This window comes from Peromyscus californicus, unplaced genomic scaffold (genome assembly GCF_007827085.1).
Source record: "Peromyscus californicus insignis strain IS unplaced genomic scaffold, ASM782708v3 Scaffold_4__1_contigs__length_199733344, whole genome shotgun sequence".
NCBI lineage: Eukaryota > Metazoa > Chordata > Mammalia > Rodentia > Cricetidae > Peromyscus > Peromyscus californicus.
Window position 1 is genome coordinate 59,214,663 of NW_026294562.1, and position 26,892 is coordinate 59,241,554.

General features: G+C 46.1%; 1 protein-coding gene across 3 annotated transcripts in view; it reads right to left on the reverse strand.

Annotated features, from left to right (window-relative positions):
- Positions 1-2,363: 2,363 nt before the first annotated feature.
- LOC128125787 (uncharacterized) overlaps positions 2,364-26,892 on the reverse strand; it is a 30,748-nt gene continuing 6,219 nt past the window's right edge. For 2 of the 3 annotated variants that reach the window (XM_052763500.1, XM_052763499.1), the window contains 6 exons: positions 22,060-22,170; positions 19,994-20,078; positions 13,817-13,978; positions 6,693-6,881; positions 4,546-4,727; positions 2,364-3,124 (listed from right to left, as the gene is read on the reverse strand). In XM_052763500.1, coding sequence (XP_052619460.1) covers positions 2,981-3,124; positions 4,546-4,727; positions 6,693-6,881; positions 13,817-13,978; positions 19,994-20,078; positions 22,060-22,170 — 873 coding nt within the window. In that variant the 3' untranslated portion in view covers positions 2,364-2,980. Of the gene's footprint in view, positions 3,125-4,545; positions 4,728-6,692; positions 6,882-13,816; positions 13,979-19,993; positions 20,079-21,594; positions 21,674-22,059; positions 22,171-26,892 lie in introns of all 3 variants that reach the window. The other variant, XM_052763501.1, reaches the window with a different exon arrangement.

Genomic DNA, 26,892 nt, shown 5'->3' on the forward strand with positions numbered 1-26,892 from the left:
CTTTGCACCTTTCCTGGAACTCATTCTGTATCCCAGGCTGGCCTCAAACTCACAGAGATCTGCCTGCCTCTGCCTCCCGCGTGCTGGGATTAAAGGCGTATGCCACCACCACCTGGCCTGTTGAATATATTTTACACCACCAGTGTTTACTCATCTTTTCTTCCAACTGGTGTGGCTTGTGCCTGTGCCTGTTCTTCTAACTGTTGTGGTTTGCACTTGTGCCTATGAAGTTTGCTGTTTTCCAACTGGTGTGGTTTACACCTGTGCCTTTGTAGTCTGCTGGGGTTGCAGGTGAGGGCTGGCCACAGGGAGGATGCTCAGGTGCTTGGGGTTGGGCAGTAGAGTGGGTCTTGGCAGGACAGTGTCCAGTGGGTGGCAGGGGTGGGGGCACAGCCTGGAGGCAGGTATCTCACATCATGCATCTACATCCCATTCATTTCCTATCCCTTCATATCTACCCTCTGCCTTTGTAACCTCCCCCTCCCCCAAAAAAAAATTAAAAGGAAAAAATTCAACTCGGCATGAAAGCTGCAGTGTGACACAGTGAGTCACACAGTAAACCCTTTTATCCATATATCTTTATTTTCAAGTGTTCATTGCAAACAGTGTTGGTCTGGTTTGAGCCCTCTGGTTTCTGTTACACTATTGATGCTGGGCCCTCACTGGAACTCCTCTTGGATATCCTGTTGTTGCCCTGTGTCATGGAGATCCTGCAGCTTTGGGTCTGCAAGACTGGTCCCTTTATGTGCTCCAGCAGATCACAGATGTGGTGGATGTTGGGGTGAGTCAACTCACAACCCTGGTTCTGGGTCTAGGTAGTTGCAAGATTGATCAGCCCACCAGCTCTCCCTTGTCCACACTACTAGGGTGAGCTCTCCTGCATTGCCCTGGCTAGTTCACGCCTTACAGCAATGAGCAAGGGGCGGGGCCAGTTCTCTGGCTTTCACATTCTCAGGGTTAGTTCACCTACACCTACTGTGTTGCTCAGGCAAGGTGTAGGGGCAGCTGCTGAGCAGAAGCTGCTGCAGCTGAAGAGGGGCAGGGACAGGTATCCAGCTCTTATGACTTCAAGGCCAACTCTCCTACCTGCCTCAGGCATTGATGGGCTGGGGTGGGGGAGGGCATCTCTCCCCCACCCATGCTGCCACATGACAGATGAGTAATGGGAACAGCTCTCCCATGCTCACAGCTTTGAGGTTGGCTCACTCATACCTCCACCAATAGGGTTAGCTCTATTGTGCTGCCCAGGTGAGGTTCAGAGCCAGAGCAGTTTATTTTTTAAAGATTTATTTATTATGTATACTGTGTTCTGCCTGTATTTGTCCCTGTGGGGCAGAAGAGGGCACCAGATCTCACTATAGATGGTTGTGAGCCACCATGTGGTTGCTGGGAATTGAACTCAGGTCCTACGGAAGAATAGCCAGTGCTCTTAACCTCTGAGCCATCTCTCCAGCCCAGCAATTTTTTTTTAACCTTGTAGAGTTGGGCATCAGCTTAGAGAAAAGGTAGAAACAGCTGGTGCACTGTTAGCACAAAATACATGTTTCAAAATTCCTGATCGCCCTTCTCTGCACCCTAAATTCCTCACTGGCTGAGTTCTTCAGAGAGGCACAATCTTCCTAGTGTCCCCACCCTGTTGGTTCAGGACACAAAGCCTTGTCTAATGTAAGTCCTGGGGCTCAAGATTCCTCCTTTTTGATCCGTGGATTCAGTCACATAGCAAACTGCCTGTGACTTTTCAACCCTAGGATGAACTGAGAGTCTAGACATGCAGGCGACAGCTGCCAGCTAGGGAGGACGGGACCTAGTGTCCCCTGCTTATCCGGGAGTCTCTAGTTAGCTCTGAACATATCTCACACTGAAACTGGACTGGAATGATTCATGTCTTACAGCCTGGGGTTGCCTTCCTTATATGTATCAGCTTATATTTTCTGTTTTCAGTCCCCAGTGCTCCCACTCACTCATTTCAAGTCCTTATGTTGACCTTTATGCTGACCTTTATAGCCTTGATCCAGTCTACCTTGGCTGCAGTTCCTGCATCTACAGTCAGACCCAATAAAATGGGCCTCACAACAATCTCATGAGGACTACATCCCCTGAAGGGTTGAGACCCCTTGCACAGTGTGTGCTGTTAACCCCCTTCCAGCCCCTGTGCCATCTAACTCTGCTCCTTCCTGTCCTCTTGGGGTTGGGGTGGGGCTTTGTGTGACTTGTGTCTATTGTGATATACACCCACCATGTCCCCTGATTGCCAGTGGGACCCAACAGAGGACTCCTAACTTCGGCCACTGGTGTTTAAAGATGTCCCAAATCTATATGTTAATGGTATTTGGAGGCTTTGGAAGGTGGCTGGGATTAAATGAAGTCATAAGGATGGGGCCTCTTGATGGCATTAATGGCTTGATAAGAAGAGGAAGAGACTTAAACTTGCATGATGCTATTTCAGTCCACAGTGTTCCACACTGTATTTTAATGAGGCACAAGACCCTCAAAGAGGCTGGTGTCATATTCCTGAACCTGTGCCCTAAATAAACCTCTGTTCTTTATGAATTATCAGGTATAGGATATTTTGTTATAGCAACAGAAAATGAACTAAGAAACTCACAGTGAGTGAATGCTAAAGATGGTATCTGCTTTACCAGAAGGTCTCAAGTGAGGGTAATCACCCCTACTTCAGGATGCAGGCAGCAGGGTGATAGGCAAATCACTTTGTGCCACTGGGAGCTGGGGATGCTTGTTATGCAGCATCACTGAGTTATCTTGACCAACACACAGGAAGAATCAGCACCTGTTATACTGGAATGCTACAGGGGCCACCCAGACACCAGGCAGAATCAGTCCTGTTACACACTTTTACTGTCTTCCAGGAGAAAAGGGGCCTTGCTGTAAGCTTGTTCTAACTGTGGCCTGCTCAGTTAGGCTGAGGCTCAGCATGGGCATGGTGATGTTGGCCCGGGTGATGGAACCTGAAAGCCACCAGTCAGAGGTTTCTTCTACACATGACGGAAGGGCCAATTTCCCTATATTCCTGACTTGTGACCCACATGTCCTTGAACATAGGGAGAGAGCACAAGATGGAGGCACCTACCCAGGCACCATACTTGGCATATGGAGAGATGGCCACCTAGAGGGAGGGGAAGAAAATCCACATCAAAATACCACTCTGGACTGATGAGAAGGCTATTCAGTAAACACAGCTGCCCTAAGGCTGACAAGTTTTGTTCAGTCCCTGGGACCCACATGGTAGAAAGAGAAAACTGACTCCTTCAAGTGGTCCTCTGACTTCCACACATGTGCAGTAGCGTGTGTGCACATGCACACACACACACACACACACACACACATATGCACACAAAATAAGGATTAAAAAAACTGTTCTTGCGGCTGGTGAGATGCCTCAGTAGATAAAGATCCACCCACCAAGCCTGTACCTTGGTTCAAATCCTGGGACCCACATACTAGAAGAAAAAAAAATGGCTTCCACCAGTTGTCCTCTGACCTCAGCACACATGCTGTGATGCATGCACACATACAGACACAAGAAAACAAGTGCAATTACAATTTTTTGTTTAGACAGTATTCCTTTGTAGTTGGAACAATGGCTGAGTGGTTAAAAGCATCTGCTGTGCTGACAAAGGACCTGATTCAGTTCCCAGCACCCACGTGGCAACTTACAACTGTCTGTAACTCGTTTCAGAGATCCTACACCCTTTTCTAGCCTCCATGGGCATTGCACGCACATGGTGCACACACACACATACATGGAAGTAAACACTTGTACACATAAAATAAAAACAAACCTTTTAAAAAGATATTCATTGAAAAAGAAAATGAACAGTTCTGAATGGGACCCATAATGTCCATACCTGAAAGAACTTGTGGGCAGTCATCTCTCTCCAGTGGAAAAGATAACTTTTTAAATTGGGAAATGTTGAAGCCTTGGTGGCACATATTTGTGATCCCAGCACTCGAGTGGCAGAGGCAGGAGGACCTAGAACAGGCTAGTCTACATAGCAAGTTCCAGGCCGGCCAGGACTACATAGTGAGATCTGTTCCAGAAGATGGGGTAGATGGGCTCAGGTGTGAGGACCTGAATTCAGATCTTCAGAACCCATGAATAAAGCTGGACAAGGCCTCTGTGTCCACATGCATACACACATGAATTCATATAAAAGACAAAAGAAGCCCATGTGCTCTTCCTGCCCCCCCCCATAGCTCCCCATCCCCTCTGTAGGGGTCACTTTGATGCCTTCTAAGCACATGTCCTCTGTGTTGAGCATCCCAGCCTGCCACTGCCCACCATGCAGACTACAGATCCTTCCCATCTACCACTCCTGCTACACTAGCTTAGCTTGTTGTCACTGTCCCCACCCCCACCCCATCCCCCACCCCACCTCCACACAAAGGATGTAAATGCCAGGGGCTTCTGCCACTTTTGCTATTGGTGCATCCTCAAATGGGAAGAACAATGACTGGAGCCTAAAGCCACTCTAGAACTACGTATGGGTCGACCCCTGAGGCCCCTGGTAAGGCTCAGGCCAATACCTTCACACAGAGGTCTGGAGAGGTCAGATTTGTTATCTCTCTCTGCAGCCGGAGTCGTAGACCTGAGGAGGCACCGGTGCCACCAGACACCATGATATGACTAAAAAGAGTCTTCCAATAGGAGCGGTCGCAGGATGTGATGCTCTCCTGGGCCTGAATGTGGATCCCCAGGTTGCTTTTCCCTGGGGGACAATGCACAAGAGGGCTTTGGGATCAATGGTTCCCAGTTTTAGTATTGTAAGGAGGGATACCTCCCAGGTTCTGGATGGCCCCAAGTGCTACCAAGAACCTCAAGGCCCGTGGACTTTAAGCAGGTCACAAGCCTGGCCTTCCAGGACCATCACTGACAAGAGTTGACCTCCCATGCCTCAGATGAGGTTGGCATCACCTGTTTTGTTGGCATCTGTAGGGCAGTGTCCCAACTCACAGTTAGCCTTGGGAAACGCCGCTGAGTAACTCTTTCACTTGCCTTTTGTTGTATAAGTAAGCAACCCACACCAGCCTTGAATGATGGGTATGTCATGTAGCTATAGCTCATGTTGTGAGTGTCTGGGACGGGGGCAGTGCATGCCAGTCAGCACCTCTCTCTCCTTACACAGGGTGACCCTGGGCTAAGGGTTGAAGAGCTAATATAACTGAGTGGCTTGGGGTGTGCCTGGAAGAGGGCTCTGCTGACATCAGGAGCCTGAGGCTGCACTCCTCCCTGGAATCCTCCTGGCCTCTGAAGAGTACTTTAATGACTTCAGCTCACTGGCATGTGTTAGGCCTTTCAGACTGTGTGCTCTACCATGCCTACAATCCCACATCTTGAGGCAGGAGGATTGCCTAGGCTACATGATGAGTTCCAGACTAGCCTGGGCTACAGAGCAAACACCTGTCTTAAAAATCAAAAGCAGAGAAAAACTGCATGCTTTGCACTATACAGCAGGGAAGGGAGCTAACCCAATGGGTCTTGTGTCGAAGGGGGAAGATGGCTTTAAGACTTTTATCTTAGGAAATGTTGGCTTTCCGTGTCTTCCCTGAGATCTCATTTCCCCTTGCTATAGAGATTTCATAGTCCATCATTTCCCCGTTTGTTGAAACCATGACTCACTGTGTAGCCCAGGCTGACTATGAGCTCATGGTCATCCTCCTGAGTCTGCATTCCAGTGCTAGGTGACAGGTGTGCACCACTAGAGAGAAGGTGGTTCTGGGAGTTAATACTGTCAGCCTGAAGGATCTAGAACCACGTGGAGACAAGCCCCTGGGCACAGCTGACGAGTGTCTAGACTGTATTACTTGAGGAGGGAAGACCCACCCTGAATGTGGGTGGCACCATTCCATGGGCCGGGGTCCTGGGTCAGAAAGGAGAAAGCGAGCTGGGCACCAGCCTTCCTCTTTCTACTTCCTGCCTGTGGGTGTGACCAGGTGCCTCGAGCACCTGGTAGACAGTAACCTTGAACTATGGGTCAAAGTTCTTCTCTTTGAGCCAAAGTTTGAGTCAGTTTCCTTGAGAACTATGATTAAATTTCTTTTCTTAAGCTGCTTTCTTCAGGCATTTTTTTTTCACAGCAATAAGAAAACCAACTAACACAGTGGTCAACCCAGCACTCATTAAAAACCCTCGAGAGCTGAGCAATAGTGGCTCATACCTGTAGTCCCAGCACTCGGGAGACAGGGGCAGGTGATCTCTGTGAGTTCCAGGCCTGCCTAGTCTACAGAGCAAGTTCTGGGACAGCCAGAGCTACACAGTGAAACAAATATTAATAACAAATATAATAAAACAAAAGCCTTCTGGCCATTTAGATGCTTAAAGCTCTCCCAAACTTCCATTGCTTGTGCTTCTGCCTCCACTGTCTTCACTGTTCCATTTCAAAGTATCCTGCACAGTGAGAGTTATAAATAGCACACTACTGAAGAGAGTGGTGCTCTGTTGTCCTCCAGCCCATCTGCGATTGGCCTAAGACCTCTGGGGTGGAGTCAAAGAGTCAGCAAAGTGACAGGAGTGTAGGAGGCAGCTGAGTGCGTGGCAGCCAGTACCAGGGAAACATTAGAGCAGGAGGCATTACTCCTGAAGTAGAATGCCCTAGTACTACCCTCCCACCTTTCTTCCCATGGCATTCTATGTGAGTGTCCATTGGCCCGCTGCCCCCTGATCCTGGACTCACCAATGAGGCTGGTGTTGAAGAGTGCCTCTGAGCACATGAAAGCCTCCTGCCCCATGTTGACCTCCTTGCCATCAGGCAACTGGAACTTTTTCTGGTGGGAGGGTGTTGCGGTTTTTGATATTTCCATGTCATAGTCCAGTGCCACATAGCAGTGTTTCTCTTTCAGGTCCCGGATGTACTCACGGTCAGCTGTAAGGTAAGGAAGACCAAGAAGCAGGGACATGTAGGGTGCCACTCATGAGAGTGGGCACAGGAAGGTAGTCCCACTCCTAGACAGTCACTGTGTCCATGCAACCCCTTCAGTGGGGTCTTGGCCAGGCTGTGGGCCAGACTTTGGAAGGGCACAGCATGAGGAAATAATCCTCCCTTCATAGGAGGCACAGAGCTAGGTCTCTTCAGCATCGCCTAAGATGCAACCCTGCCATGTGTGATGTTTGTGGGGCCTACAAAATCCAATTCACATTTATTACCTGGGTGTTCTGGACCCCCGCCACTGCTGTGGAACAATAATCTTTATATCCTGTAAATATGTATTATTCTCACTGGTTAATAAAAGAGCTGACTGGCCAATAGCTGGACAGATAGAGGTTAGGCAGGACTTGCAGACAAAAAGAGAGCACAAAGAGGAAAAAGGACAGAGTCTCAGGAGTCATGAGGAGATGTGGAGAGAAGCAAGCTGAACTTGCCATGTTGAAAACAAAAGGTACCACCACATGGCAGAGCATAGATAAATATGGGCTAATTTAAAATATAAGAGCTAGTTAGTAACAAGCCTGAGCTATTACCTAAGCAGTTATAATTAATAATATGTCTCTGTATGATTATTTGGGAATTGGCTGACAGGACAAAAAAGTCTGCCTGCACCCCCCCCCCATGCCTGCTGATCCTCTGGAGGACTAGTTATGACCAGTGAGGCCCCTTGCCTGGAAAACCTGGCAAGTGATGCCCTTTTCCTTCCTAGGTTTCTGACAACAGGTTTGAAGCCCAGATATGTCTTTTGATTAGGCTTTTATGTTTTATCTACTGTTGTCTTTGAGTTTTGACTAAAAGGGACTTCCCTATGTTGCTTACCTGGAGGCCTCTGTGGTCAGAAGTTTTCTCAGGTCCTGCCCAGCCCTGCAGACCTGCGGCCTGCTTATAAAATAATCACTCAGAAGCTTATATTAATTATAACTGCTCAGCCATTAGCTCAGGCTTAATTCTGACTAGCTCTTACACTTAAATTAACCCATAGTTCTTATCTATGTTTAGCCACATGGCTTGGTACCTTTTCTCAGTTCTGCCTTGTCATCTTGCTTCCTCTGTGTCTGGCTGCTGGTGACTCCTGACTCTGCCCTTCTGAGTGATTACTTTATAAGTGGTTGTGGGATGTGGAGCTGGGCCGGACCTGAGAAACCTTCCAACTACAAATGGTGCCCAGATGTGGTGGCAAGAGTTTCCACCTAAAACCTGAGAGAGCTTAAGAAGAGATTATAAATGTAGTTAAGAACACCTTCCTAGCCAGGCAGTGGTGGCACATGCCTTTAATCCCAGCACTCGGGAGACAGAGCCAGGTGGATCTCTGTGAGTTCAAGGCCAGCCTGGTCTACAGAGTAAGATCCAGGACAGGCACCAAAACAACACAGAGAAACTCTGTCTCAAAAAAAAAAAAAAAAAAAAAAAAGAACACCTTCCTATCTCATGGCACTCATGGTGGGCCACAGTACAGTGGCATGTCCCCTGGCCACAGTGGGTTCATGGCGTGTGGGCTTGAGCAGAGCATGGTAGATTCCTGCCTGGGTACACAGAGCTGTCTCCTGCTGTGGGCCGCAGGAATATATCATAAGAACTCAGCTGGTTATGGCAAAGTCACTACCTGGAGGAATCAGGGAATTCCTCCAGAGGAAGCCAAATCCCAAGGAGTTTTTGGTGTTACTTGGCTTGTTATGTATCAGCTGTCTTCTGTTATGAAAATCATGTGTGCCTTCATAGTTTTCCCAATTGACTTTTCCCTAAGAACGGCTAACAATGTGGACTGATCACTCTCTAGACATACACATTCCAGGCATTTGGAGAACAGCCTCAGGAAAGGCTTTCTCTGGAATCAGATATCTCCCCTAGCCACTTTCAAGGACTAAAGGAGACACCACCCAGGTGGTTGCCCAACTTCCGAGGACTAACAGTGATAACCACCCACAGGCGAGTCTCCTGACCTAAGGTAAATTCCACAAGGAGACACCGCCCAGGTGGTCGCCCAATTTCCGAGGACTAACAGTGATAACAGCCCACATACAAGTCTCCTGACTTAAGGTAAATTCCACAAGGAGACACCGGCCAGGAGGTGGACGTTAAGTAATAGCTTTACACAATTTAGCTCGGACCCTCCTTTTATATACCGGGACTTCCAGGGCAGAGGGTCGGAGAAGAGAAAAGAGAATGGAAGAACTAGATGGGTAAGAACTTGAGAGGAACAAACTGAGATGGGGAAGAACTAGATTGAAGGGCTAGAAGAGAGTACTAGAGGAATGAGATGGAAGATGAGGATGAGCCAGATGGGGAACAACAAGATGAGGAAGAACGAGATGAGGTGAGAGAAAGAGATGGGAGAAAAGATGATATGGGAAGGAACAAGATGGATGAGAACCTAGAAGGGGCAGAACAAGATGAAGGAATTAAGATAGAACCCAGAGGGGACCGCGGACAAGTGTAGAGAGAAATCAGGCAAGAAAAGACCTAAATATGAGAGCAGAATATAAGCTTGTAACTGACACAGAATAATAAAGTATATGGACTAAGGAGTTTCGTGTACATAGATTCATTTCTCCTCATCAAAGATTAATTACCAGCTGGTTGTAGATTCTTCCCGGACCCTGGGAGGGGACTATCGAGGGGCTGGACCCCCTTAGTCCCCGATAGTCTCCCAGCTGCACAGCATGCTGCATGGTGGATTTAGCCTTTACTCATACAGACAAAAGGGTTTATGGGCTAGCTGCACACTACCTGATGGCAGCATGGATCCCAGAGTTGACAGGGTAAATGGGACTCTCCTAGGTACCCCCACCATGTTGAAAAGCTGAGATGGGCGGAGTCAGCAGCCCAGGCTGCCGCTTCTGTCCTAGCCACGCTGCAGTTTAAAGCAATAGATTCACAATAAGACAGATTCAGATGGAATGAACCTCTAAACAGTTTATAAAGAAATAGATAGTTTAAAAAAATAAAGACTTTAAAGAGACAGCAAAAGTAATATAAAAATAATCCATGTAAAGATGGATATTACACAGAGAATCTGGATTGTGTTATCTTTGGGATTTCTAACTGCAGAAAGACATTTGATTGTAAAGGCTGCTAAGTTAAACCTATATATATATATATATATGGTATCTTGACTTCAAAATTTGTGTCTAAGAATACAGTGCTTTGGAAAAAGAGGTTCTACTTTTGTTTCCACAGAAGATGATAATCTGTGGATTGCTTCTAGGCTAATATGGTCCTGATCAACCAGGATACTCTGAAAGGTCTCCAATGACACCATGGCCCAGATGATCAACATCCAAAATCAGCTTCAAGGCAACTGGCTCAGACAATGCAGCTTCACAGTCTACTCCAGTCAGAATTTGATCATAATTCTTAATTTTCTCAGGACCCCTATTTGATTGCCAGTGCCCCTATCCAGCAGGAAGTAGTATGAGAAGCTATGCCCAAATTCTCAAAATATTGTTTATAAATGTTTATTTTTATTTAAAGGAGGTTGATTATAAATGTAATATCTTTCTAAAGAAGAAAAGGAGATATTATAGGTATGATAGGATGAAAGGGTAGATTATTGAATCTACTTTTAAAGAGCAACAACTTGTTTAAAATGTTTTATATTGCCATAGATTTCAGTTTATTACAAATTTAAAGTTAATTTTGTTATACTGTATATATTTCTAGTCTTGTTTAAGATATTATATTTGTGCAGCTCATTTAAAATTGTAATGTATAATTGAGAAATGCAGATTATTAGTCATCTATGATAATCAAACTTATAGTCATGTTAGTTAAAATTTCTAGGCATATATAGATATATTTCAATTAGGTAGGTAATCTTCAAATTCTTCAAAGACCTACAGAATATGACATTTAAAATGTTTTAAAAACTTAGGCTTTTCTGGACAATGAGACACGTCTGCTCCTGGCAGCATCAATTACTTCAAAAAGGAAGATGGGCATTGAAGACATTCCATATAGAGTTTTTCTTCTTCTTGGAAAAAAATAGCCATTTGGACAAGAGGCTGCTCTTGCCTAGGCTGATGATAATATGTTGTATAAACTGGATGTGCAGGACCCCTAAGAAGGTGACCACTGAACTTTGCAAGGTGAGATGGTCCTTCGGGTTCCTGCTTTGCAGAAGAAACTGCCAGGTATTCTACAGGACACAGAGAGAAGCGACTGAGAGACTCTTGGCCTGTAGGCTGAAGAAGGATGTCCCAACACTACAGAGGAACTTTGGATGACTGTCCAGACAGGCAGCAGACTGTCCTGTCTGTTGGAGTCCACTAGGTTTCCTAGTGGCTGTACCCAGCAGGACTGCATAAGAGGTTGATTGGACCATGAGCCTGGGTACCAGGTGTTTGTAAGGGTCTAACTAGCAAGGGGGAGGTCTTTTGCTCCACCCCTTGACATTGTTATAAATAGCCTTTTTGAACAAAGCTCTGGGCCAGTAGATAAGGTTCCAGGCCCACCTGAGTCTATCCCATGTTTTCTCTCTGTTTCTCTCTCTCCTTATTTCTAACTAAGTCTCATCCCTCAATCCTCAAGAGTTCCTGGGGTAAATAATAGTAGGGGCTGGTCTCCTACACCTGTCATTTCCAGAATTTTGGAAGTTGGTTACAATGTACTTCCTGTTTGCTTAGGTAATATTATATCCTTCTGGGGTCTCTGATGTAGTTGAAGACTAAATAGTTATAGCTATAATTTTCCTTGGTTATGATAAAAGATAAAGTAGATATGAAACCTTAGACTCACAAATATAGGATAGATAGAATATTTTCTTTAATTTTGCAAAATATAAATAGACTAGATATTATAACTATAATTCCTGCTTGATAACAATTCTATTATACATAATTTTGCTATGTTAAAGTTAAAACCTTCCTTTTTATTAGACAGAAAAGGGGAAATGCTGTGGAATAGTGCTCTTGTACACTGATTTAATAAAACGCTGATTGGCCAGTAGCCAGGCAGGAATTATAGGCAGGGTGAGCAGACTAAAAGAAGGGAAGAGGAAGGGAGGAGTCAGGAGTCGCCAGCCAGACACAGGAAGCAAGATGACAAGGCAGAACTGAGATAAGGCACCAAGCCACATGGCTAAATATAAATAAGAATTATAGATTAATTTAAGTGTAAGAGCTAGACAGTAATAAGCCTGAGCTAATGGCTGAGCAGTTATAATTAATATAAGCTTCTGAGTGATTATTTTATAAGCATGCTGCAGGACCGCAGGGTGGCCAGGCAAGACCTGAGAAACCTTCTGACCACAGGCCTCATCGGCTCTTTTCAGCCTGCAGACTGCCACTTTCACTTGAATCAGCCTCCTCCATCTCCTTTTCCTCCAGCTGATTGACTAGGATGGCTGACCAATGATTTCCTAGGGATCCACCTGTTCCCACTACTCCCTCCACTGCACTTGACTTTGACATGGGTTATGCTAAGGACCTGAACTCAGGCACCCATGCTTGCATAACATGCTTTAATGGATCTCCTCTTTCAACTCACTCATTTCCTCTATTCCCTCCTCTAACTCTTCCTCCTCTACTTCCTCCTCCTTCAGCTCTCCTTCCTCTTCCAACCCCTCCTCCATCTCCTCCAGTTTTCCCAACTCCTCCATTTCCTCCTCCTCTAACTCCTTCTCCAACTCTTCCTCCCCTCCTGATTTCATTCCTCCTCTTATTCCTTCTTCCTCTCCACGTTTTCTCCCCCCTCCTTGTCTTCTTGTTCTTCTTCCCCTCCCCCTTCCTCCCTCTTCCTTTTATTCCAGTTCCCCATCCCTCCTCCTCCTCCTTCTCCTCTTGCTCCTCCTCCTTCTCTTTCTTCTTCTTCTTCTTCTTCTTCTTCTTTCTTCTTCTTCTTCTTCTTCTTCTTCTTCTTCTTCTGAAACAGGGTCTCGTGTAGCCCAGGATGGCCTTTAACATACGTGTAGCTGAAGATGTCCTAGAACTCCTAATCCTCCTGCCTCCACCTTCAAGCTCCATGATTACATGTGTGTGCTGCCACTCCTGACCTAACCCAACCTCCTTGACCATGTCTCCTCCATCCTCCTCCTAGAGCCTGGAGGCCCCTCTGTTCCTTCCCTCCAACAAATGGTACCATCCGCTGCTCCTTTCTCTGTCCTTGGCTTCTGGAACTCTGCTGCATCCCAATGTTTCTCTCCTTCACTTTCCTGGATTGGGTTTTGGTGAGACAATTCTGGTTCATATCTCACTTCTGTCATTTATTTGGCTAATTGGTTAATTAATACTTAGGCAAATTAATTATTCTTTTTTATTTTCCTTTTTGTGGTTTCTTTTCTTTTTTATTTTGTTATTATCCTTTTTAAACTTCCACTTCCTTCATCTGCAAGGATGAGTATAATCATCAGCATTTGGGAAGACAGATGATGATGAACACATGGATCTTGCTAAGAGTGGGCAGCCAGGAACATGCAAGGACTCTGGCCTGACAAGTTTTTGCCATCCTTCTAATTGATGCTATTTTTTTAGGGCTCTAGGGCTCAGTCTTCCACTCCTTGTCTAAGACCAAAAAGGCCAATGGCCTATTGAGAATGGCTGTCATGCACACTGTATAAACTAAAAATATAGCCCAGGATGAGGGCACAAAAGGGTCAAATATTATCCTGTCTAAGCCCTTAATGAAAGACCCAAGGCCCTTGCTGCTTATGGGGTACTTATCAACTCTCCTCTGTAACAGAATAATCTCACATACCCTCATGGGGGAGCTCCAAGCCAATAGGAGACCTGTTTCAAAAGAGGTGGGTAACTGAAACCTGAGGTTGTCCTTCAGCCTCTGAATGCACACACACAGGTGCATCTATACACACATGCACTGAAAATGGAGGATGTTATACACAGCACTGGTTGGTGTATCTGAGAACAGTTGTTTCCTACCTGCACCCACTAACAAGTTCCCACTGTCTGAAAGCAGTTTCAGGAGATACGAAGTCAGGTCTTGGCCAGCTACATCCAGCTTGGTGGTCGACAGTTGCAAAGGATAGCCATTCATAATAGGCACGATGTATGTCATCCCTTCTCCAGATTCAATAGTTGTCCCTACATAAGAGGACATTCTGTCATCATGATGTGGGTTACACAGCACCCCTTGGCAACTGTTAGCTCTGTAGGAAGGGATAGTGGAGGAAGAAATACAGAAGGGAAGGGAAAGGGGCCAAGGAGCCAGCTTCTTCTAAAGGATGTGAACTGGAGTGAAGGCTGACCACCAGGTTTGGATATAAGCCTGTAGGTTTTCTCACTAAATCAGATGTGCAGTTTTACTAATAGCTGCCAAAGACCAGGGAGGAAGTGTTGCCTGTGCCTGGGCAGGCACTGCGACTCTCTGAGACGTGCCCTGTGTTGGGAAAGCCTGAACACCATGCCAGAAGTGTGTGCTTTAGTTAGCAAGGTCCCCACGTGTGCTAGTTCAGAGAGGGTATGACAAATAAGGGATGCACAGTAAGGGGCCCACTGCGTGTGACACAGTGGCTTCTGGGGCGGACTGGGGTCAAGGAGGTTCTCCGGTCTCTCTTTTTCCTTGTTGAGCCTAGGGATCAAGAGCTGCACATTTCAATTAAGCAAAGCTGAGTCCTGGGGACCTCCCCTTCCAGCCATAACAGGGGACAGAATCTATTCCCAAGACATTGGCCATCACGTACTGTACACCATGGTCCCTGGGAGATGGGAGAAGAACACAGTAAGCCATTGTCACTCATGACCGCAGACACAAAACTCCAAAGTGAAATTTTGGCAAGTTGATTTCAACAACATGGATTTTTAAAGAATTAAATGGCCTTTGTTCCACAGATCAAAATCAATATTAATATGATTTCACCAATAGATACATGTTCTAGCTTCATTTCTGTTGCTGTGATAAAAACACCCTGACAGAAGCCACTTAGGAGAAAAAGAGGTTTATTTTGGCTTATAATTCCAGATAATAGTCTCCACCATATGAGAAAGTTAGGCAGGAACTTCAGACAGCTAGTCTTATCACATCCACAGTCAAAAACAGGGAAGCAAATGCTTGCATGCTCTCTTTCTTGTTTGACATGCTCAGTCCATTTCCCCATTCATACAGTTCAGGACACTCTGCCTAGGGAACGGTACCAACTAGAGTGGGCTGTGTCTTCCCATATCAATTGACTTAGTTAAGCTAACCCCCCACAGCCATGCCCACAGGCAAACCCAACGTAAATCCTTCATTGAGACTCTCTTCCCAGGCGATTCTAGATTGTAGCAAGTTGTCACATCTAACGTCACTATGCATAAATTGCACTTTGACAAAATCCAATATCTAGTCCTGATTAAAAGAAGAAATTCTCATTAAATAAGAACACATGAGAACTCATTTAAATTAGTGAAGAAAATATGAAACCCTCAGCTGATGCAGTGCTTAACACTGTAAGGCTGAATGATTTCCCTCTAAAACTGGAGAAAAGACAAAGAATTGTATCCTCACTGCCTACACTCTGAACAGTGAGGCCTAGGCAGTCAGTAGAAAAGAATGAAACAATTTAAAAAACAAAAAACCCACCTGGCTTGGAAATAATAAAGTAAACGCTATTTGTCAAAATATGTTTACCATGGGGCTGGCCAGATGGCTTAGGCAGGTTAAGGCACTTGTCACCAAGCCTAATGACCTGAATGCAATTCCTGGGACCTACATGACATAGAGAAAGGATCAAATCCCAAAAGTTGTCCTCCAACCCCCACACATACACCACGGCACACACTATAAATTAATTAATGTAATTAAAAATTTTTAAGGATATATATTTGCCAGGTGGTGGTGGCACACACCTTTAATCTCAGCACTTGAGAGGCAGAGGCTAGCCTGAGTTTGAGGCTAACCTGGTCTACAGAGCAAGTTCCAGGACAGCCAGGGCTACACAATAAGACCCTATCTAGAAAAAAAGGCACACACACACACACACACACACACACACACACACACACACACACAAGTTTAAAGTGTTAAAATACAGTATCAATGTACAAAACTCAACTGTTATCTGTGCAATAGCAATGAGCAATCAAAAATGAGGAAATGACCCAGTGGGCCAGTGCCTGCAGCATATGCATGAGGACCTGAGTTCCAATCCCCAGCATCCATATAAATGCTGGGGATGGGGGCACATGTCTATAACCCTAGCTCTGGGTAGTTGGGGTTGGAGGATAGAGACAGGTTGGTCCCTGGAGTACATTGGCCAGCCAGTCTAGCCAATTGGTTAGCTTTAGTCTAGGTTCAGTGAGTCAAGACACTATCTTCAAAAAAATAAAGCAAAAAAAAAATTTTAATTTTAAAAAAGCAAAAATAAATAAATAAATAAAGCGGACAGTTGTAAGGAAGGCTGTTGCTATCAACCTCTATCCTCCATGTGCACATGTACAAGTGCACAGACACATACTTGCACGCATGCACACACAGCACACAGGAATGTGCATGCACACACATTTACTGTGTCAGTCTTGTGACAATTACTGGAGAACAATCATTTGAAAGGAGGAAAGATTTTTTTACTGATGGTCTATGCAGTCGGCACCCATGTTGAGAGGCTGAGCATCATGGCAAGAGCATGGGCTAGAGCAGATGTACTCACAAATGGCAGACAGGAGCCAGAGAAAGACGGGGACAGACAGACCCTGTCAGGGCATGCTGCCACAACCAACTCTCTCCAACCAGATCCTACTTTCGGTTCCCATTGCCTCCCAACCTCTGTGGAATTGTGACTCCATCAAAATGAGAGCCCTCAGGACCAGTCACCGCCCGGAATCCATGAGCGATAGCCCCACAATAACTCAAGCCTGCAGGGGACATTTCACACTCAAACCATAACAAATAAATCTACTTTCAACAGTACCAGAACCTGTGAGATGAAAGACAGGCCCGGCCTGACACCGTGAGTCCTCATGTAGTGCTGAGAGGGATCCAGAGACCTCCCAGACACGCCACAGTCTGTGGTTTCTGGACTAGATGCCTTTGAGATTCTGGCTCTTTCAAAAACTGATTCATGCTTTCAACACAGCCCCAAACAAAACCCAAAGACATGTGGTGCTAAGGGTTTTGTTTGGTTGGTTTTTGGTTCGCTTGTTTTCAGAACTGACAATCTGGTTCTAAAATCCAGGCAGGACCACGGAAAGACCTAGCAGAGCCCACATCTCAAACTCAAGAAATCTAGAGGGTAGAACAAACCACTTCCTTTCAAGACTCAGTATGAGCCACAGTCATCAAGACCATGTGCTATTGACCTAGAATCAAAAAAAAAAAAAATGATTGATTGATTGATTGAACAGGGCCATGAGCTCAGAGGTCAGCTGGGGCATACATGGGAAAGTCACCTTCAAACAGATGCAAAGGCATTTCAGTGAAGGAAAAGGAATCGTGTCTCTTTCTTAGTTTATAAAATGTGATTTTTATCACTTTGTGTGTGTGTGTGTGTGTGTGTGTGTGTGTGTGTGTGTGTGTGTGTATGTGTTGACACCCCAAAGGAGACTGATCCTCCCTCCCTCCCTCAGCACTCATCCCTTGTCCACAGCTAAGAGAGGTCTTCTTAATAAACACCACAGGAATAACAACACATGTGTTTCATTCCTGTCTTACAAGATACATTAAAAATCCATCCAAATGGAACATAGAACAGAACATTAAGCTAAACTCTATAAATATCTAGAAGAAAGAAGAAAGCCTTTGGGGTCCAGGAAATGATTTTTGGATGTGGCACCAAACATGAAAACATTGATAAATGGGACTCTCTTGAAAAGACTGTGGGAAGGGAAGAGGAAGCTGGGTGGGAGCACAGCTGATGAACCACGCTTCTGATGAAAGACGTTGGAGGAGGGGCTGGAAAGAGAGGGGTCGGAATACACAGAATCTGCTAAAACACCCGAGAGCCACTGTCACGGACGGAGATACAAGAGGGTGTGCTCAGAGTCCTTGGCTCTGAGGGGAGCATATATTAAAAGCAGGAGATAGCACAGTGCCACTTCTATGAGAATGGTCACGATAAGACTGGTCATCCAAGAGCTGGCAGGTGGGATGGTTAGTGTCACCAACTTGACAGGATCAGGAATCACCAGGAACACAAGCCTCTGGGTGTGTCTGTGGTAGAGTTTCCAGGCTGCATCCATTGAAGAGGGAGGACCCACCCCTGAATGCTGGTGGCACCATCCCATGGGCTGGGATCCTGGGATGAACACAAAGTGAGCTGAGCACCAATGTTACCTCTGTCTGCTCCTTGACTGTGGCTGTGGCCAGCTGCTGTGAGTGCCCACAGCCATGCCTTCCCTGCCGTGACAGACTGCGCCCTCAAACGCTGAGCCAGACCATCCCTTCCCTCCTTAAGCCGCTCCTGTCAGGTGTTTTTGTATCAGCAGTGAGAAGGGCAATACAGCAGAGCTGTGGAAAAACCATGGAGAGCCACTGCTGTTCCACACACTACAGGAAGATCCACTCAAAGATGTGTGGATGTCCATAGGAGCTTCATCACAATCCCCCAAACCGGAAACATGTCCGACTTCCATCCCCAGATAAGTAGACAAAAGCTTGGCACATTCCTGACATGGAACCACACTACCATGGCTCAGCAAGAAGAGGAAGTGAGGGGTTGGGGATTTAGCTCAGTGGTAGAGCGCTTGCCTAGCAAGCGCAAGGCCCTGGGTTCAGTCCTCAGCTCTGGGAAAAAAAAAAAAAAAAAGACGAGGAAGTGAAATATGGATGCCCGTGATAGCACAAAAGAACCGCCACAGAGTGAACAGTGAAAAAGGGACCCATGGCCGCGTGTTGGCGGCACTGTTCCATTCACAAAATCTGGAAAATCCAGCGGTTATCTCAACAGGTGGGAGGGAATGGCACAATGGGAACCTTGGGTGTGCTTGTGATGGTTTGTGAGCACACCCACATGTCAGCACTCCTTAATAATGTTCATTTCATTCAGTAACACTTTCGCAAATCGGTTAAGAAAAAAAAAATGAGTCTGCATTCTGGGAGCATGCTGTGTCACCAGAAGAAAGAAGGGAAGGAGTGAGAAGAGCCAGGTGTGTGTAAGAAATATTTCATTATGGTCCATTTTCAGAATACGGTGTATTCAAAGCTCACCAGAGGACCACAGGTAATGACGCGTTAGGCCCCTGTCCTCCCCAGTTAGCAGATGGCAACAGCTATTTTTTAGTTTTTCTTAGGTTGAAAAGTTATAGTCTGCCAGGTGACTGAGCTGAGTGTCTGGAGAGGAAGGGGATCTGGAGCCCCTGAGGACAGGGCATTGGGGAAGGGGACAAGGCTAAGGAGAGGATGATTTTAACTTTCTGGAGAACCAGCTTATGGGAAACAAAGGGCAGGGGTGTTTTTGCAATCAGGGACCATAAAAACCACTATTTGGGGACTTGAGCAGTTAAGGGTCTCTACTGCTTCTTCAGGGGACTCATCAGGTGATCCACCACTGCCTGGAACTCCAGCTCCAGGGGCCATGCTTCCGGTTTCTGAGGGCACTTGGTACACACACACACACACACACTTAAAAAACAATTCTTAAAAAATAAAGACCAGTTTTGCACCAAATCATCAGCCATTTTGCATTTTCTCCAGGGTGACACCCAACTATACAGGTCAGAAAATAAACTGCCTGACTGTTCACTACTCTGAGTTCCCAGTGCTCTTATTATGAAGTGAGGATCACTGTGTGTCTTAAAGAACATCCTTTTCTTTTTTTAATGAACACTTGCGCATGTGCGTGTGCTTGTGTGTATGTGTGCTTGTGTGTATGTGTGTGTGTGTGCATGTGTGTGTGTGTGTGTGTGTGTGTGTGTGTGTGTGTGTGTGTAGTGTTTCCTCAAGTGCCTGCCTGTATGTGGGGGTCAGAGGACAATCCTCAGGAGTCAGTTCTCTCCTTCCACCATATGGGCCGGGGGTATTAAACGGGGGCTTCAGGCTTGGCACCTTTACCTACTGACCCATCTTGCTACCCGCTCCTATGCTTTTATTTGTCAGGGAGGGGCTGAATGCTGTGGTGAGTATCCCCAGCCCCGAGAACTAGACAGTGTGTCTGGGAAGGATGGGGATCCCACAGGGCCACTCACCAGAGGTTCTGCCAGCAGCGTACATGGAGAGGACCCCTTGGTTAGCCATGTACAGGGCGGGGACGTTGAAGGTTTCAAAGAGGATCTGGGGAGGAAGATTGGCATGCTGGCTGGCCAGGTGGCACACACTGCCCGGGTGCTCATGAGTGCCTCTTGCAGCAGGCTGTGGATCCAGGGAGACTAAGCCCGGGGTGGCCAGCACTTATCTCCAGCTAGCTCTGCTGGGAAGCGGTTGCTCTAGTTTCACTCTGCGGCTGTGATAAAAACACTCTGGCCTAAAGCAACTTAGGGGAGCAGAGGGTTTATTTGGTGAATACTTGCTGGTCATGGAGCATCACTGAGGGAAGTCAGTGATGCACCAGGGCAGGAACACGGGGCAGGAACCATGGAGAAACAATGCTTGCTGGCTCACCCAAAGGCTTATGCTCAGGCTAGCTTTCTTATACAACCCAGGACCACCTGCAGGAATGATGCTGCCTAGAGTGGGCTGGGCCCTCCTACATCACTTAACAACCAAGATAATCTCCCACATAGTGCACATAGGCTAATATGATAATGGCAATTAGTTGAGCCTTTTTTCAGGTGGCTCTAGGCTGTGCCAAGTTGACAGTTAATGCTAATTAGGACACTGGTACTCTGGCTCCTTCTAGATACTTCTATAATGGATGATGAGAAGGCTAGTTGGATCAGGACATAATGGTGAGACCCACCGGGGGCCTCACCTCTCCCTGGCCACTGGACAGGTGTCAGCATTGTGAAAGGGTTAGTGTTAAGATAAGGTCTGTGAGTTCAGATTGTCAGCATGCTTTGGGGTGTATCTTCCTGTCACTAGGCACTGCGGTCTGACTCTCCAACTAGCAGCTCTTGGACACTCTCTTCCTGCTTGTGCTTGACTGTCAGTCAAATGGCTAGTCTGACTAAGCCCTCCCCTTGTGCCAGCATCTTCACACTCCACAGACACCTTGCAACAACTCTACAAAATATCACCGCTGATGACCTTCATGCCGGAGGGTGCGGTCCCAGAAAGGGCTGCTTGAAACTGTTTATAGGAGTCACTTTGCTGTCCTATATACCTGCAAGTATCTATCTAGACAAGTGATATTGAGTCAGGGGCTGAGAGGGGCAGGTGGTTTGTCCGAGGAGGAGGAGAAAAATGAGGGGATAGTCCCAGCCATGGGAGCCAATCATCTACTTTTCTGATGGGACTAGTCTTGAACCTTCATCTCTACGTGTCTTTGTTCTGCTGGGCTCCGCAGGGAGGGAGCACACCCGCAGCTCCAGCCGGTTGGGGTTGAGCTCAGCTGCTCAGCCCCTGCCTTCACAGTTTCTCACAGGCCTCCTTCCTGGCGTACACACACCCTCTTGCTCCGTTGTCTGCTACAGCTGAGGAGTGGACAGGCAGTTGTGTGGGGACAGTCTCATCCCTCTCTTGTCCCATTCTAGTTAGGCTGAAAACCTCATGGACATTGGATGCTTTTTGGGTGAAGCCAGCCATGCCCAGTCCTCAGGGGAGCCAGCTGTGGCCATTTCCATGATCTGACTGTCCACACTAGGGTGGGGATCAGGGGCCAGTTTGGGGCTTATTTGATGTGAGCTCACACCTGTGCTGTGATGGGTAGAACTGTGGTTTCCAGGTCTAAGTGGCCTCTGAGATAGGCAAATCATGCCTTGGCCCTGGGCCTGTATATGAGGGACTGATCACTGCAGGAGATCCCACTGAGCTCCAGGGATTCCAGCCAGATGAGCCAACTTGGCCACCTGCTTTATTAGCTTTCCTGTGTCCTCTGTAGGAGAAGTTGGGAGTCAGGATGAGAACTCTGGCAGCTGGGGAGGAGGCAGCTTCCTGCAGCCACTGCACCTAGCCCCACTGCAGCCTAAGGAGGACTCTGCCATCTGTGCTCTGGCTGAAGCACTCACAGACAGGGATCCACCCTCAAACTCCACCAATCCACCACCAAGTCCATCATGGCAGGAAGGACCAGGATGAGGCCAGAGCTAGGAAACTTTTAATTCAGGACAGAACAGCAGCCTCCCTTCCTGCCTCAGCTGGCCCCATACCCCATTACCTGTGTCATTCTTGATTTAACATCCTTGCTGTTTAACGGTGGCTCTGTTATCATTACAGGGTGCTGCTCGGGGGAGATGTGGAGGGCCTGGTAGAAGGAGTGATGCCAAATCTGTAGAGAGAGGACAGTAGGCGAGCTGTTTGCTGTCCAGAGACATGCTGATTGTTATCACCCATCTATTAATCTATGTATCAGATACATCTATTAGCTACCTAAATCATCTTTGTCTTCTGTTTACCAACTAGTCTCTCTCTCTCTAGATATAATCTACTACTACCCGTCTACACCTATCTGTTCATCTCACTACCTGTTTAACGCCTATTATTTATGTTCTGCATCTGTCTCTGTGTGTGTCCACCACCAATCTATCAATCTACCTTCTGTCTATCATCTATCTACCTATCAATCATCTACCTATCTAACTCAGTGGTTCTCAACCTTCCTAATGCTGTGACCCTTTAATATAATTCTTCATATTGCGGTGACCACCCTACCATAAAATTATTTTGTTGATAGTTCATAACTGTAATTCTGCTACTGTTATGAATCATAATGTATATATCTGATATGCTATCCAAAGGGGTTGTGACCCACAGGTTGAGACCCATTTGTCTAACATCCACCTATCTATGCCTATCATTTATTACCTATCTATCTATCATCTCTGTTACATATTCTTCCATCCTTCTGACAAATCAGTACTGTTGAGCTCCAGATCTGTAGATTCTACATCTAAAGATTTAGCCAACCAAGAATCAAAATGTTTGGGGAAAAACTGGGGGCATGGACTGTAACTCAGTTGCTAGAGTGTTTCCCTAGCCTGCACAAAGCCCTACAGTCCATCCCCAGTGCACACCTGAAATCCCATCACTCAAGAGGTGGAGGCAGGAGAGTCAAAAGTTCAAGGCTATTTTAAAGCACAAAACAAGTTGGAGGCCAGCCTGGGCTACACGAGACTCTATCTCAATAAAATAAAATAAAATAAAATACAATAAAATAAAAAGCTGTGCCTTCAGTGAACATATTCAGACTCATTCCCTTGTCACTGTTCTTTAAGCAAGTCAGTGTCCCATAATTTGTAGTCCATCTAGAGATGATATGGAGCATATGGAAGGACTTGGTTGGCACCCTGCAAATACTGCCATTGTACATAGAAATCCAGTGGTCTGGGTGTCCAAAATGCCCCAGGACCAGACCCCATAATTCCAAAGGATGGCTGAATTGTAGACAGCACTTCTGGATCACCATCAAAGCAAGATACAATGTGATTCAGCCTCCGATGATACACCAGGCCTGAAGTTATGGAATGGGGTTGGCAGGGATTGGCAGACCCAGCACTATCTAAAGGTCTCTTGGGTCTGATGGGTGACAGATACATGCACCAAAACTCAGGGATGAGGTGGAAACACAGGTGGTTTGGGTGTCACAGAGAAAACCCAGCAATGATGGAAGTTTGCCACATAACATGTGCTTGCCCAGGACCATGAAGGTGACCTTAGTTAGCCTCCATCCTCATTTTTAAAGTAGAAGAAACCATCCACCCCCTCAGGGAGTGTGGGCCTCAGATGACAGCGTTGCCAAAGAAGCATGCTGTTCATTCCTGTTGTAAGGTTCTGTCCTCTGAGCCAAACTGCCATCATCTTCACTAGACGAGCTCTGTCTGCTTGTAAAAGTGTGTCAGGACCAGCCTGTGCAAAAAAGTGTGTCAGGACCAGCCTGTGCACTGTTGACGTTCCCTCTGGAGAGGATGGGGAAAGATCATTAGATTCTCGGCTGAGTATCCAGCCACTCCTTCCAGCCATTTATATAACATTCCGCCCTAATTGCATGGTTTCTGGAGAGGCTAGAGTATACAGGCTAGGATGGCTAGGGGACAGCTCCATCCACTCAGCCATAGGTGTAATGGTTATTCTTGGTTGTCAACCTGACTGTATCTGGAATTAACTAAAACCCAAAAAATGGCTGTGTTGTAGAACATTAGTTGAAAATGTGTTACATTTGTGTATGCTGTGTGTGGGAGGTCTGCTCCCACTTTTCCCAGGGTTCCTATGAAGGACAGAGAGGGATAAGAAAATATTAGTTAGAGAGACCCTGCCAAAAAGAGGAAAGACAGAAACACAGGATAGCTTCAGGAGTACCTGAGTCAATACCCAAAGGCCCCTTCGGCCTCTTTTGTCAAAAGGACTTTTTATAACAATGTCAAGGGGCAGGGCAAAAGACCTCCCCCTTACTAGATCAAAGCACACCACACAGCCAAGTGTAGAGCCTTCCAAACACTTGGTAACCATGCCCATGGTCAAATCATCCCTTTATGCAGCCCTGCTGGGTAAATCAAACTCAGATTCTTGGACCCTGAGTAAGTTCTCACTAGGAAACAAACCTCTTTGGGACTCTACAGCTGTGGAATGTTTGTTTAAAGATGCAAAGATGTGTTGCATTCTTTTATGTTGTATTTGTTTAATTCTGTGAAGCTGGGATGCTTTGCCTGTCTAAAACACCTGATTGGTCTAATAAAGAGCTGAACAACCAATAGCAAGGCAGAAGAAAAGATAGACAGGAATGTCAGGCAGAGAGAATAAATAGGAGAAATCTGGGAAGAGAAAATTGAGAAGCAAGAAAAGAAGGGGGAGGACATCAGGGGCCAGCCACCCAGTCACCTAGCCATACAGCTAGACACAGAGTAAGAAGTAAAGAAAGGTATAGAGAAAAGAGAAAGATAAAAGTCCAGAGGTAAAAGGTAGACAGGATAATTTAAGTTAAGAAAAGCTGGGTAGAAACAAGCCAAGCTAAAGCTGAGTATTCATAAGAAAGAGTAAGTCTCTGTGATTTATTTGGGAGCTGGGTGGTGGGCCCTCCCAAAGAGTAAAAAAGACTAATTACATTGCTGGGAACAACTCTAAGGGACTTTTGCTTAATTAGGTCATCTAAAGTGGGAAGATTCACTTTTGTTCCAGATCTTTTGAGATGGGAAGATGCGCCTCTAATCTGGGCCACACCTTCTGCTGGTACCCTATATAAAGGACGTGGGAGAAGGAAGCTTATAGTGGGACTTTCTTTGGACTGCCAGCTCCCAAATAATGACACAGAGACTTTTTATTAATTATGAAAGCTTGGCCTTAGCTTAGGCCCAATTAGCTCTTATAACTTAAATTAACCTGTTTATATATTAATCTACAGTCTGCCACATGGCTTATTACCTCTCCTCAGTATTGTATGACCAACTTCCTCTGGGTCTCGCTGGTGAATTCCCCACTCCAAATTCTAACCCGAAGTACCTACCTCTGCCCAGAAGACTGCCCTATCATCTTCCTGCCTAGCTATTGGCCATTCAGCTCTTTATTAAACCAATCAGAAGGTACCTAGGCAGATGAGGTAAAACAGTGACATCTTCCCAATGTGATCAAATATCCTGCAACAGAATTGCTTTTGCCTGCTTCTCATTGGCAATCCATTCCTTCACTGGCATTAGAGCCTACTTCAGGATTTCAGCATATACTGAAGACCAGCTGAGACATTCAGCCTCAGGGACTGGACAATTACTGGATTCTTTGACCTTCTGTTCATAGGCAGTCATGTTGGATTAGCTGGACCACAGCCTGTAAGTCATTCTAATAAACCCCCTTCTATGTATAGAGAGATTAATTCTATAATTTCTGTTACTCTAGAGAACACCTGACTAGTATAGTGGGGAAGCCATCATCTATGCTACCTGAAGATATTCAGTGTGGCTGTTTTTGGGTCTCCCATGCTCTTTTGAGTAACCCCTCCCCTATGTTGTGTAAGTTGGGCCAGTAAACTCATTGGTTCCCCAATGTGAACTTTTGTTTGTCCATAGAACCTTGAGAGGGGGTTGGCATTCACACCTAGACTAGAGATCTGAGATGGCTGTGTCACTGCTGGCTCCTCTGGAGACTTGTCTCTTTGGCTTGCTGATGTTGTCTTCCCCATCTTCTCACATGGTCATGCTCTGTAGATCTGTGTCCTGAACTCCTTTTCTTAGGCCACAGTCTCATGAATTAGGATCCACTGTAGAGGCCTCATTATAATTTGATTACCATTTTGTATTAAGAAAGGGCCTCGTAGCCTAGGCTGGCCTTGAACTCCTGACTCTCCTGCTTTTGCTACCCTGGAGCTGGAATGGCAAATGAGTACCTCCACACAGCCCAGCTTTACTGGTCACTTGTAAGGGCCCTTGTCTTGGGCTGGATAACTCAGTGGTAAAGGGCACTGTCAGCTCTTGCAGAGGACCTGGATTCAGTTTCCAGTAGCCATGTGGTGGCTCACAACAATCTGTAACTCCATTTCCAGAGAATTTGATAACTTCTTCTAGTCTCTACAGCCACCAGGCATGCAGGTGGTGCACATAGACAGGACAGACAAAACAGTCATATGCATAAAACAGATACATATTAAAAAAATTAAGCCCTATACTTGCTAGTTTTTTGTCAACTTTGACACAAGCTAGAGTCATTAGAGGAGAGAACCTCAACTGATAATCAATAAGAAAATGTCTGCATAAGATCCAGCTATAGCCAGGCATTGGTGGTGCATGCCTTTAATACCAGTATTAGGCAAAGGCAGGTGGATCTCTGTGAGTTCAAGGCCAACCTGGTCCACAAAGCAGTTTCCAGGACAATCAGGACTGTTTCACAGAGAAACTCTGTCTCAAAAACAACAACAAAAAACAAACAAACAAACAAACAAACAAGATCCAGCTATAGGGCATTTTCTTAATTAGTGATTGATGTGAGAGGGCCTGGTCCATTGTGGGTGAGGCCATCCCTGGGCTGGTGGTCCTGGGTTCTATAAGAAAGCAGGCTGAGCAAGTTATGG